Source organism: Molothrus ater, chromosome 6, assembly GCF_012460135.2.
Source record: "Molothrus ater isolate BHLD 08-10-18 breed brown headed cowbird chromosome 6, BPBGC_Mater_1.1, whole genome shotgun sequence".
In the NCBI taxonomy this organism is placed as follows: domain Eukaryota; kingdom Metazoa; phylum Chordata; class Aves; order Passeriformes; family Icteridae; genus Molothrus; species Molothrus ater.
The window spans coordinates 46,037,702-46,051,368 of NC_050483.2; the positions used below are offsets into that span (position 1 = coordinate 46,037,702).

General features: G+C 37.4%; 1 protein-coding gene across 3 annotated transcripts in view; it reads right to left on the reverse strand.

Annotated features, from left to right (window-relative positions):
• Nucleotides 1-13,667, reverse strand: part of TTC7B (tetratricopeptide repeat domain 7B) — a 118,088-nt gene that overhangs the window by 58,472 nt on the left and 45,949 nt on the right. For all 3 annotated transcript variants that reach the window (XM_036383856.2, XM_054515126.1, XM_036383855.2), the window contains 6 exons: nucleotides 9,812-9,949; nucleotides 7,529-7,612; nucleotides 6,238-6,342; nucleotides 4,841-4,958; nucleotides 4,593-4,650; nucleotides 994-1,066 (listed from right to left, as the gene is read on the reverse strand). In XM_036383856.2, the coding sequence (XP_036239749.1) occupies nucleotides 994-1,066; nucleotides 4,593-4,650; nucleotides 4,841-4,958; nucleotides 6,238-6,342; nucleotides 7,529-7,612; nucleotides 9,812-9,949 (576 nt within the window). The remainder of the gene's footprint in view (nucleotides 1-993; nucleotides 1,067-4,592; nucleotides 4,651-4,840; nucleotides 4,959-6,237; nucleotides 6,343-7,528; nucleotides 7,613-9,811; nucleotides 9,950-13,667) is intronic.

Below are 13,667 nucleotides of genomic sequence, written 5' to 3' on the forward strand. Positions count from 1 at the left end.
TAAATATACATATAACATATATACATATATGTTATTTGTATATTTATATTATATATGATTTTGAAAATATTTTAATTGCAATGCTTAACTGAAATGGACAGCAACAGCAACTTTTCTTTATGTAGAATTTCATTGTCTCCTCAGCCGTCTGTGGTTTTGTTCAAAGTACAGTAAGTGTTAAAACTAAGAAATTTAATTAAGCAACACAAGTATTTTGGAATTCAAAACAGAGTCATAGCCTGTTCCTCAAAAATATTTTGTGCTAGTAAAGTGACAATCCATTCCACTCTTAAGTGACATAGTCCAAGTTCTGCACTACTCATTAGCAATGAAAAGTAGTCACTAGAGAATATAAACAACTGTGCTCAGGGGTACTTCGTGAAATAAATACAACATAGGAAGAGACTTACTATGATACACAGAAAGCAGTTCCACATTAGCCAAATTCATTTGATGTATGGTAGAATGCCTTAAACATAACAGCTGTACAAGCTGGACTAAGCTCTGATCTCTTTTACAGTGATAAAGTATTTTCCAGTTTTCTTAAACACTTCTTTATAATTTTGTCCAAAATAATCAAGCCTCACACAGGTATTCAGGATGGGCACAGATATTAGCAGGTAATCAAGAGCACCATAAGGATTGTTAAAGACTGGATTCAAGAGCTCCCCTCTCTAGGATCTCAACAGAGATTACACATAATAGGTTAAAACACCTTAAAAACTGACTTTTTTTTCTCTCTGTCTGATGAAGTAAGTGGAATTATTTCTGTCTTATTTCTGATCCTAGAACTGGAAGTAATGGCAGAATTCTGGAGAACTGCGTAAGACTGAAGGGGTTTGGAGAGAGTATTTCAGGGTTTTTTCCATATATGTGAATATGTGCACAAGGAAAACCATGTTTTTATTGAGGAAATATTCATCTCTAATCATCAACAGATACAAATTCTAATCTTTGTATGGCAGCATGATGCTGCACGTTTAAACAACTAACCTGTCTGGAAATGGCAAGCTGCAGTGCCAAGTAAAATGCTGCCAGATGATCTGTTGGAGACAAACTGTGAGCCCTTAAAAACAAAGAAACAAAATAAAATTAATTTTCCCCCTGTTCAGACAGGTTAGACAGACCCATAAATGCATATATATTCATTTATTTATAGTCAGATCTCTTCACTACATGCATACTCATATTTTGATAAAAGTGGTGCTAATTTCAGCAACTTTTCTTATGCCTCTCAATCATCCTTGATTTAAAGGAAGCACCTTGGGACATGAAAAGTAATTTTCAATAGAAAATAATTATGTCATTTCTGCTTGCATCTTAAAATAAATCTTTAATACAAAATGATTCTTCAAATAAATTATACTCCTAAACAAACACTAGATGTCATTACTTAGAATATTTATAAGAAAAATTAATTTTAAAAAAGTTTTCTTACAGAAAAAAGGGGGAAAAAATCCAAACATGAATTCCCCAGAACACCATGCCTTTAAAGAGATGAATAATATCAACTTTTTTCCACTTTTTAAAAAATTACGTTTGTTATCTTCTTTTTAATATTTTGGTCAAATGCACACTCTGAGTCTTAGTCATTTTAGTATCCCATGGCAATTGTCCTTGTAATACACTCTACTATTTCCCCCTGTAATACAATCTTTCTGCTGCAAGGTGAGAGCTTTTTAGCAGGGGGATGCTTGAGCAGAAGGACAAAAATAAAATTATGGCTGTATCCCAAATGATGTGCAGTAAGTACTGGGCAGGAAGCCTGGGACTATTTTTTTATTTACATTTGTTGCATTCTTTTAATGGAGTCTCACTTAGAACTCAAATGTGCAATAATCATCTTTGGAACATCTAGTGAGTCACTTCCGTTGGGAGGAAGCATCAAAACTGACCTTTAAACCACAAAAGCCACAGAGAACTTTCTGCTTCTGACCTGTGCATTTCTGCCCTCTCAAGTCCAAACAGCTGTAGAGGTCCATTAGCTTAGTAACTACACCCAAGATGTGTCAAAAAAGTTTGAAGTTATTAAGGGACAGCTCCATATTTTGTTAACTTCACCTGTAAATTGGAGACTAGATGCACAGGTAAAGCCTAACAGGGTCCAGGATCAGTCCTTTTTTTAATTTTAATTCACAAATTAAACAATACTAAACAAGAAGAAGAGATTTTTACTTAGAGAGTACATCTTCAGTAACCCAAGCTTCAGATAGTGAATTATTACTATCTATCTACCATTTGGTGAGTTCTGGGAAACTCTAATTCACACCAGCTACTGGAAAAGTGCTGAAAGTCTTCTAAAATTTAACAACAAAAAAAAAAAAAGTTAGTGAGAAAAACACCCCTCAGTACTGTGTGAAGACAGCAACAAACACGTTCTTGAATGGCCACCAATGCAAATTGGTAAGCCTTGAAATCTGACTCAGACAAGGGTCCAAAAGGCAACTGTATTTCTTCAGCACCTCTATTTCCTCAGGAACTGGCCCTCTAGGTAGATGATTTTAAAAATCCACAAAAAAATTTATTGGAAAAAAAAAGCACATCAAAATACCAAGTCCAGTAGAGGTTGCTTGCTTTATGAACTGGTAGAAGACAGAGAATTTAACTTCCATCTCCTGGAAAACTTATTTTTCAGATGTGGTAAGAGAAAGTAGGCATGACTGGTGTGCTGGGTGAAAGACAATGTAACACACAACCAAATAACAATATTTGAACAGAGATTAAGAAAGAGTAATTTCACAGTGATAAGAACTGAACATTGGCAAGACCTGGCGATGTGCTTTTACTGGCCACAACGCCAACCATGTGTTGGGCTGCATCAGAAGAAGTCTGACCATAGGACAAGGGAGGTGATTCTCCCCTTCGACTCCACACTGATGAGACCCCACCTGGAGTGCTGTGTCCAGGTGTGGGGTCCCCAGCATAGGGAGGATGTGGACCTGTCAGAGTAAGTCCAGAGGAGGGCCACCAAAATGACCAGAGGGCTAAAGCACCTCTCCTTTAGAGACAAGCTGAGAGAGGTGGGATTGCTAGGCCTGGAGAACAGAAGGCTCAGGAAGATGCTACAGCACCTTCCAGTACCTAAAGGGGTCCCTCAGGAAAGCTGAAGAGGAGGTTTCTACAAAGGTATGTATAGATAGGAAGAGGGGTAGCATCTTCAAACTGGAAGAGAGTAGGTTTAGATTAGCTATTAGGAAGAAATTCTTCACTATGAAGATGGTGAGGCACTGGAAGACATCCAGAGAAGTTGTGGATGCCCCATCCCTTGCAGTGTTCAAGGCCAGGCTGAAGATGGCTTTGAGTCATCCAAAAAGTTGACTCAGAATTCTGAGAATCACTGTTCTGAACTGGAGAATAGGGTCAGCAGACACTGAACTGGAATGGGTTAGCTTCACACTATGGTCCATTTCATCCCTTGCTGTTTCAAAGAACCCTCAAAAGAAAGCAATTCACTGTTAGGGTCTCAAAAGTAGTGAATGCACAGAATTGGTGAAAAATGGTTAGCATACTATTTTTGAAACTGTGATGATTAAGTCAGTAGTTGTAAGAGGGATAAGTGAGGAAGTGAGGTATAAACCAAGAGGTAGAAAGCTCAGTTTCAACATGGAGAAAATACTGAAGTAGTAAAAAAACTATTAAAAGCACGAAGGAACAGAAGAGCAAAAATGTTAAAACATATTTACATACAAAGGAATTGCTAAGCAGGACAGGAAAAAAAAAGGACCAACACATACCAGCCTCACTCTGAAGTTACCTGCAAAACACTTTTTCAACCCTACCCCCTCAGATATAAAATCACCACCAAAAAGCCAGGGCTTCATTTTCACATTAACGCACAAACCTGCTTCCCTACATTTAGGCTTATCTCACCAAAGAAAGGTTTTCAAAGGTATATAAACATAAAAGACTTATTTAGATACCGCAGCACTTTTGTCAGCTTTGTCACCAAGAATTTTTTCTTCTATACTTGGGGTAGAAATGTCCTCATTCACCTGTTTATTGTCATTTCATTTGCAGAGTCCATGAGAATGAACTACTGTCATCCCCAATGGCACTGCTTCCAGGCAATGCACCTGGAACATGACATTTGCACTGCCATTGCCTACACTGTTACATTTCCAGATAGAATTTTCATTTTCCCCTAGCTTACTACCTCAAAACCTGCACTTCACCCTCAGCCCCAGCAGCACAGCCTCCATTATTGCTCTGCTTCTACAGAGATAATTGCAAAGGCCTCCTATACAATCTGATCAGTGGACAGCTTTTAGAAACATTATCTCATTGAACCATGGCTTGAAACCTTACACTGTGTACTTTTTCCTACTAGATGAAGATATTTGAGCAAATATTTTATACTAGAGAGCAACACAAATGTCTTTAAATAAAGGGAAATCCTTAGAAATAAATTTAGGTAATGCTGGCAGAAAATGATGGAAATAAATGCTAAAAAATACATTCTGTTCTCATGATGGGAGACTCCCAGAGGTGAAGTTGTCATTACACCATCTTTTACAAGCGTCTCTTTTTAGAACATAATAAAGGCTTTGCACTACATATAGCAGAACAAAATGGAAAGATCAACACCCACTTACCTCTGAAATGCAAGAAGAGCCTTTCTCTGCAAGACCTCTTGCATCCCTCGCAAAGATGCTGAAAAGGATATATTTAATCAGTGACACAAACAATGAGGAGATTTCATTCCACACACTAATTGAAGAAGCTTTTATACATTGACTGAAAAATGGTTGCACACAGAAGATTTAATGTCTATCATTCTGCCAGGTATCCTTCTTTAGGCAGCATTGGAATTTCCAAGTGTGAATGCTTATTCCTATCTTACCATCAGTAGCCTGCAGACTGTAAGTCAATCCCAGTGCCAAGTAGCCTTTTGCTTTGAACTCCGATGTTTTGTCCCCGAGATCAACAACTGCTTTGGCAAACCTTTCAGCTTCTTCCAACTGGAAATATTACAAAACATCCATGTGAGTCTAAAACTAGCTAAATCTTACATTATAATGACAAGAATTCTCAGAATGTATATTATGCACACTGAACCCGTTAAAATCTCAGCCATGATTGCTTTGAAGGATTACTTCATTTTTTATTAGACTTAGTTTTCTTGCAAAATATTGAGTAAAAACCACAGATTTTAAGCTGAAACACCTGTTCCTATGATTGAGAGAAATCTGGCACAAAGCACACTTACTGTGCTTTTGCCTTTTTTCTTCTTTTTTCCTTTACTAGAAAGGTATTTCTGGTCCATATATGCCATCTACCATTTTTTCACTTTATATATAGAGTTCTTGACCCATGGACCATTTATTTAAGAAAATCAATCACAAGAACTATGGCTCCTAACCTGTAAAAAAACAGTATACCATGCAGAACTCTGCTTCAAATACTGTATTGCTGAATGAATGCAAACTCATAAACAGAGAAACACATAAAAAAATAAAGGTTTAGCTGCCATGCTAGCACATTATTTAATAATCTAGAAAGAAAAAAAGCCCATTTGAATCCATTCCAGTAACTGTAAATGCTAAGTACAGTAAGCTAGTCCATACGGACTCAATCCACAGGGAATAATTTACAGAACTAGGATATACCTTAATTAAGGCTGTATTTTCTCAGTCTCAACAAGTCATGTTTGTGCTACTGCACCATTTTCTCAGTTTCTCTATGTGACCTTTCCCTTCTTTTTCAAATATACTCATTCTTGTAAAAATTACACAAGTATCTTGAAAACATGATGATCTTTGATCACTTTAATGTTTTTGTACAGATATACCCATTCCAAGTTTATCTAAAATACTCAACTGTCCCTACTACAAATTCATAAACCACAGCTACCTGTAAACATGGTACCACCAGAAGAGTCTCTTGATTGTAAGAGATTTGTCTCATTATCTTCCAGAAAGTTATTTTTCCCTTGCAGAAAATAACCAAAATCTAAGTTGCATTTATGATCTTCCAGTCTTCCACTGTTTCAACTTCAACTTCCATATACTTAAAGCAATGTCTTAGACCAGTATCAGAATATGCTACCTTGATAAACATAACTTCTGTCAAGTATTTCAAATTAGCTATTCAAACAGGGATGTACATGTGCATGTACATTCTGTGCTGTGTTTTTAGATATGCCCAAGTGCATGCAGTCACTGTGCAAAAGTATTTGCTGCATCTGTAAGTCAAGATTTTAGTACAGGTCTTGCTGAGAAGACAGAGGGCAAAGCTTACCCAGTGCAGAGATCCCATGCAGAGCTTTGCAGCAAGGAGTGGAATCGTTGCATCATCTGGTTTCAAACGTATACATTCCTTCAAGACTTTAACAGCTCGAGCAGACTGTTTAAAACATTTTCCATTTAAATTACTGAAAACATAAATGTGTTTCACAGATACACAATTCCTGTTTACACCATTTACTTTTATTTTTCCTTTGTGAAGTAGACATTACTACACATTTTGTTGACAATTGGTCAAAGCTCCTCAAGCCAGTGAATGACAAGACTTTAGGCACTGCTGTTGTTATTTAACTCCTACAAACTTTCATTAAGCATCCCCAGAAGAATGTAATTCCAATAGTTCACAATTTAGTTTTGAGATGCATCTAAAACTTTGCTAGGGCTGTAAACTTACAGCATTTGAGCCAGACAAACGAAAGAGAAGGAGTGGGACAGCATTTTCTAAACAAGTAGTGTTTTGGTGTTCTTTGGGAGTCAAAACAGCACACAGGAATAGGTCTGATATAAGATAGAATGGCATTGCTCCTCTTTTTTTTAACTTGTTTGGCTCCATCCAATCACAGTTTGGAAAATAACTCAAAGTAAATAGAGTTGGAAGAAAAATCAAGTCTCTTCAGAACCCATCTGTGCTGCTACAATATTTCCTAAGGAAAATACATTCCTTTCCCCCATTCTGAAAAGAAGCAAAATATCCCACTGAAAATTATATTTTAGAAAATTAGTTGTTTACATTACATAATGAATGTATTTTCCATAACATGACAGCAAAAAGCAAAAATAACTGAAAACAAAGAATTGCATCAAAAAGCTTAAGTTCCTGGTTTATATAATTTTTTTAAAAATCCATTAATTGCACAGAATACACAGTCTCAAAGGCAGCAATATTAAAGAAGATAAAGTCAGAAATTTCCAAAGGAAAAAAAAAAAGAAGAGCGTCACGAATCAGCATTAATTTGTACCTAAGTATAAAATAAATTAAGTCATCAAAAGCACACTTAAACAAGTTTTACAGGATAATAGGATCTGGTATAATTCACTGTTTGTACTCAACCAGCTTATTTTAAGATTATTGGCAAGATAGTTGTTATCATCCTCTAAGTTAGAAACTATTGAAATAACAAAATCCTTTGTACAGCACTGGGAACAAATTCAGGAGTACAGAATACTTTGTTGATTCAAGAATTAGTATTCTTTTCAAAAACACTACAGATGAAAATTATGGAAGTGCTAAACATTGTTATCAAACGCCATCAATACAAGAATTATATGAAAAAATTTAAACTTACTTTTCCTGCTGCCATCAAGGACAATGCAAACTGATACCAGAGATGGAACTCTTCAAATGCAAACTTCATGGCTCTTTCTAAACACTAAATATGGGGTGGGGGGAATTGTTATTTAAGCTCATGTTCTTCAATTACTCAGAAGACACACTAGTATTAAGATTTCTTACAGAATCTTATCTAGCATACATGTAATAAAAAAATTAAATTATTCAAATATATTAAAATAGCTGGCAGATTCTATATGGAAAACAATTTAACAGGTCTGGAAGACATCTCTTCTTGTAGGACACTTACAAGCTCAGTATCATGCATCCTACAAAGTTTAAAATGAAATTGATTGCAACCAGAGTACTATTGTTTAGAAAAGAATTGACAGTATAAAGTTCCTTCATCTAGTTGAAGCTACCCTAAGAAATTGAAAGCCCATTATATACAAACTTGACAAAAACATGAGCCCTTTTCCGTAAAGAACGTGACTTGGCATTAGAACAGTTTAACAAGGATGAGACAGATTTTTGATCATTTCATATTCTTATATAACAACCAACTACTTCTGTAAGGAATCAACTATAGCTAAACCAGGAGGGAGCAATAAGATACTGGAACTGGTGGGTGAATACTATTTCCACAGTTAGAATAATTTCCCAATTTCTGATTTAATCTACAACAGCTCCACCAGAGCAATCAAAATCAGCTCAAAGACAATGAAGCCCTAAAAAATTAAATGCCTATTAGATAACTGAACAGAATGTTTTAACATTTCTGAATATGTGTTTATTACAATACTTCAAATTTTAAAAGTTACAGACTATTGGGAGCAGGATTTGAGGGCAGATATCTTCTACTCACTAAACCTGCAATGTTCCCATAAATATAATGGTTCTTTAACATTCTAAAAAAGACAAAAAACCCACAACAAAAAGCCCTGCAAAAAAACCATCAATGATACCAGACAAAATGTAAGAATCAGATTTGGAACCCAGGGCTGCTCTATCCCTGCCTAGCTGTTAGTCTACTATATCAAATTGAAAGGTTGTCAGTCACTTAGAGAAAAAAAGAAACCAAAGTTTTCAAGGTTTTTTGGTCTCATTTGTTTTTTTAAATACTTGTTGACATCTTTTGTTTAAGAAGTTCTAGACTGAAATATATGGAGGCCACTTCTTGCACCTTTACTGCAACCACCTAAAATTACACGAAGGTGATTGTGTCTGTAGTGACAAATAAATGGAAATATTCCTGATTAGATTATGCTGTAGGGTTGGTCCTGTGTGATCTTTGCACTCCTTTGTTCTGTGAAACACCTTCCATTGTACTGATTTAAACTGACTTGTATCCCAGCTGGCAGCTATGAAGTACTTTCAAGAAAAAGAATACACAAACTGAGTGTTTAACATCATGGGAGATGCAGATAAATGGGTGACCATCAACGTATAGCAGAGAAAAACTAGAGCACTTTTATTCCATCTTTTTCTTAATAGCAGTCCTCTTATATGGTAGAGGCAAACCATTTCTCAACAAATCAATTCCTGGGTATGCCTTCATATTCTTTCTGGAGACTAATAATTAATTGTGGTTGGCAACAGTACCGTGCTGCTGGGTGAGCACTGTTTCAGCAGTAGAAAGATCTGCTCTGCCCAAAGAGCTGTAGCTGTTTCACAGACATAAAACTGTCAACAATACTTGGCAGTTTCCTGAAGAAGTTGCCACAAACAACAAACACAAGCAGGCTACATAATGAAACAGACACTGAGGTAAGTAACACACTTCCCAAAGACCTGAAAGTTTTTTAACTTTATTTTCTTTTTATTAACTTCAAAACGATTATAAACTGTAAGGACTATGGATCACCTCAAATATTAAGAAATGTAAAAGAAAGTTTTCCTCTAAAATCCTTTTTCATTCATTAATAATATTTTTTCTAGGAAATTATAGTTTCTATATCCAGAACAGCTTTTATTTTTTGCCATTCCTTCTTGCTCTCTCCATTAAATGTGTACCCTTTTAAGCAGATCCACGCATCCCCACCTAAAAATCATGTGCATTTCCGTGGCATTAAACATTTACCACACCTTCCATGCAACTTTTCTTGTTTGGCCACCTCAAGTCACTTGTATAAATTTAGACAGTAAACATTTTGGGGTGGAAACTACCTCCTGTATTCATAAAGCAGTCAAAATAACAGTGTCCTATATTTGTTTCAGCTCTTTCTTACTACCACAATTAACATGATTAACAGAAAACAGCAAAAATGCCACAGATGAATATTCACTACTATTAACAAACCTCTGAAAGCATTTCATACTGGCCTCTTCTTCCCAAGGCTATTGTAAGTAAATCATAGACTACAGATGCACTTTGCAAACTGATGATGCGATCATTCTTGTGTTCTGGTATTCTGCTCAGAACAGCATCACGGTTAGCCTGAAACACACCACAAAGAAAGAAACCAAGGCAGCCATTATAATCCAAGCTATTTTTTCACCCCAGTTACTACCATTCTACTCAACCTTACAATCAGTAGTTGCTATAAGGGATACAAAGATATCTGATACTAATTTATAGATAGAAAGAATTACCAATTTTATATATTAGTGGCAAGACTGGTGTTTCTACATGGACCTATTTTTAATTACTTCATTCTAATTCCATAATCTAAGTAATGTATTTAAAGTTATTGTTATCAGAAAAAGAAAAGAAGGTATATTTTCAATATAATGGATATACATCTACAAAAATATCTCTTTATTTTTTGTGTGCTAGTAAAACACATTAAAAGGATCTTCAAGTCCTCTATTCCAGCTTCTGTAAAATAAGGCAATCAACTTGTTTTCTCTTCACAACATTATGACACTCATCTCACTTGTGAATGGTAACATGCCCAGGATAACCCACTATCACCTTCAGCAGTTACTACTGAGAAGTGAAAACTGATCCTGGTTCTGGGCACAGCTTTGGAATCAGGCCATGTTTGCAGTAAGAGTTTGTACTTTCAAACCTGTTTTGTGAAAGGCATGTTGCAAACCTAATTCCTTAAGTAAAGTGTTCCTTTTGGGAAGGAAGAAAGCTGAGCTAGAAATGGATTAAATGAATTGACCATGGTCACAGAGAAACCATGTTCAAGAGCAAAGAACAAAATTCAGGTCTCAGAGTAGTTAGTACCTCCCTGAACTATCCAGTGCTTCTCCCAGTTTATGATCAAGACTCTGAAAACACATTATCTTGCTATCCTAACTATTTCTAGTTTTCTTGGTGTTTAATATTCCCATTGCACATTGGTACAAATGCTAGTATATCTGGCAGTCTGCAATCAGAAGTCAAAGATACTTCGCTCTCCTTATCCCCCTCTTTATTTTTAATTTCACAGGGCATGGCCCCCTTAGCATATTTACTTAAAATCACTAAATTCTAATAGGTAGCTTATTTCCTCCTCTTTCAGATGCAAAAAATGACACACAATAAGGGATAATAGATTTTTTCTCCACTTTAGCAGGGTAACATTTTAAGCTCTGAACAAACTCAGTACATCTTTAAAATCAGAATAAATAAATACTAAAAATTTTTCTAAGAGATACATGGAATGTAAAATGCACAGACACGTCAGGAATTATGAACTGAATAATCCACATCTTAGTTCGAAACAACCCCACACATGCATGCACACACACAGACACACCCCCCCAAAGAGATATTTTGCTTTCTTTTGATCAAGAAGTCTTTGGCTTTTACTTTTTACACTGCATAAATATTCAGTCAACTTCAAGAACTTCTTTTTAACTCCACCTCTAATCGCTATTTGACTCAGTTCCTTGCAAGTGTTGAACAAGCTGTGAACTAGCACTTCTTGTGAAACAGTGGTTGACAATGCCAAAGCACAAGGATGTCTCATAATTATTACAGATATCTTGTGTATCTGAACAATCATCTTCTTGGTAATTATAAACAGAAAGTATGTAGGAATGGAAGTGCTCAGTATTTCAGAAGTGCCATGGTCTCAGCCACTCTGTGGTGGCAGTCAAACTGCAATGCCTCATCTGGCCACACTTACACCTGTAACACACTTGAGCAGTGTAACTCAGTGCAGCCTCAGAGCAAGGAAGGATGTGCTCAGCCATCTTCCCACTGGTTAAGAATCTCCCACAAAGCTGAGCCCAAGAGGTGGTGAGGAGTGACACAAAGTCTAGTTGGAGGCCAGGAACTAGTGGTGTGTCCCAGAGATTGATACTGGGTCCGATCCCAAGCGTGTTTGCTGATCTGGAATGCCAAAGGGCTGAGCTGCCATGCAGAGGGACCTCAACAGGCTGGAGCAATGAGCTGACAGAACCTCAGCAAAGCCCTCAGCAAAGTCCTGCACCTGGGAGGGAACAAACCCAGGCACCATACAGGCTGGGCACTCCCCAGGTCAAAGGCAGCTTGACAGGGATACACCTGGGGGTCCTCGTGGACACCCAAGGTGAGCAGGAGCCAGCAAGGTGTCCCAGCTGGAAAAAAGGCCATTGATAGCCCAGGCAGCATCAGAGGAGTGCTGCCAACAGGTTGAGGGCTGTGATCCTTCCCCTCTGTTCAGCACTGGTGAGGCCACACCTGCAGTACTGGGTCCAGTTCTGGACTCTCTAGTACAAGAGACATGGAGCTACTGGAGAGAGTCCAACAAATGCCAACCAGGCTGCATTAGACACCAGAGGAACTCTTCTATGAGGAAAGGCTGAGAGAGCTGTGACTCTTCAGCCTGGAAAAGACAATGCTCAGGAGGGGGGCCTTATCAGGGTTAGAAATATCTGCAGGAAGGATACAAGGAAAAGGGAGCCAGGCTCTTTCCAGTGGTGTCCTGTGACAGGACTAGAGGCAAGAGGCATGAACTGAAACATTGAGGGTCTCCCCTGAAGATCAGGAACCTTTTTGTTTTTTGCTCTGAGGGTTAATGAGCAGTGGCACAGGCTGCCCAGGGAGGCTGTGGAATCTTTCTCCTCAGAGATACTCAAAAGATGTCTGGAGAGAGATGCAGCCTACTCCAGGTGGCCCTGTGTGAGCAAGGGGCTGGACAAAATGACCTCCAGAAGTCCCTTCTAAACATAATAATTCTGTGATTCCATTACCACAACTCAGCTGACATGCAGCCACACATACATGCACCGTTAACTTGAGGATGTCAGATCACAGAACCACAGGATGCTTTGGGTTTGAAGGGACCTTTTAAAGATCATCCTGTCATGATGGGGGACACTTTCCACCAGACCAGATTGCTCAGAGCCCTGTCCAACTTGGCCTTGATTGAGGTGTTTTCTTACTAATTCACAGACAATGAAAGTAAGGGATCATAGTACTTCAATAACACAATAGCATATCAGAACACCAACCATTACTCAGTCTTCTGTAAGTGCTATTTCTTTCCCAGATACTGGTTTTAGAATCATAAATCACATACCACTTCACAACTACTACAGCTAGAAAGTTAGCATGCACTAAGCTGAAATTACAGGTCTCAACTCTCAGAAAGGTAAGTTTGTAATGATGTATATTTTTATGCTCAATCTTCCCCTTTTCCCCCTCCAAAACTAATTTGAACAAATGACTGAGCCAAAGTAAGTCAATCATGTCAAAGATTATACTCCCCCGAAACAAACTCTTTTGCCTGAAATAATCTGCAATAATTACTGTAAAAAATTTGAAAGCTTGCTAAAGGTATATGCTCTACAGTGACAGCATTTGATATAATTAGGCAGAATTAATTCACAAAGGAAAAGCTGTAAGTAACCTGAAATGACACTTAACAAGGCAGTACTTTTAATTTGGCTTTTGGCTTCTTAATGATGATATGTAAGGAACTACACAGCAATCAGCAGTCAGATCTTTCACTTCACACCAAGACCACAGTTCACATCAGAATTCTCTACATCTTCACTGCTGCACATTACAGAGACACAGGCAGCACCTCTCAGTGCTAAGCATATACTGCAGCAAAACCAACATAGGATAAGTGGAAATGTTTGCTCAGCAGATTTTTCTGTCTTTGAAAATCAGAATCTAGACAGAAATTCTAGATTCTGTCATGAATACTGCAAGGCAGATCACTAGGAATGAGGAAAGCAGTTAGCACTACAATGTAAATATCTGCCACTTTAAAACACTTAAACTAGGACAA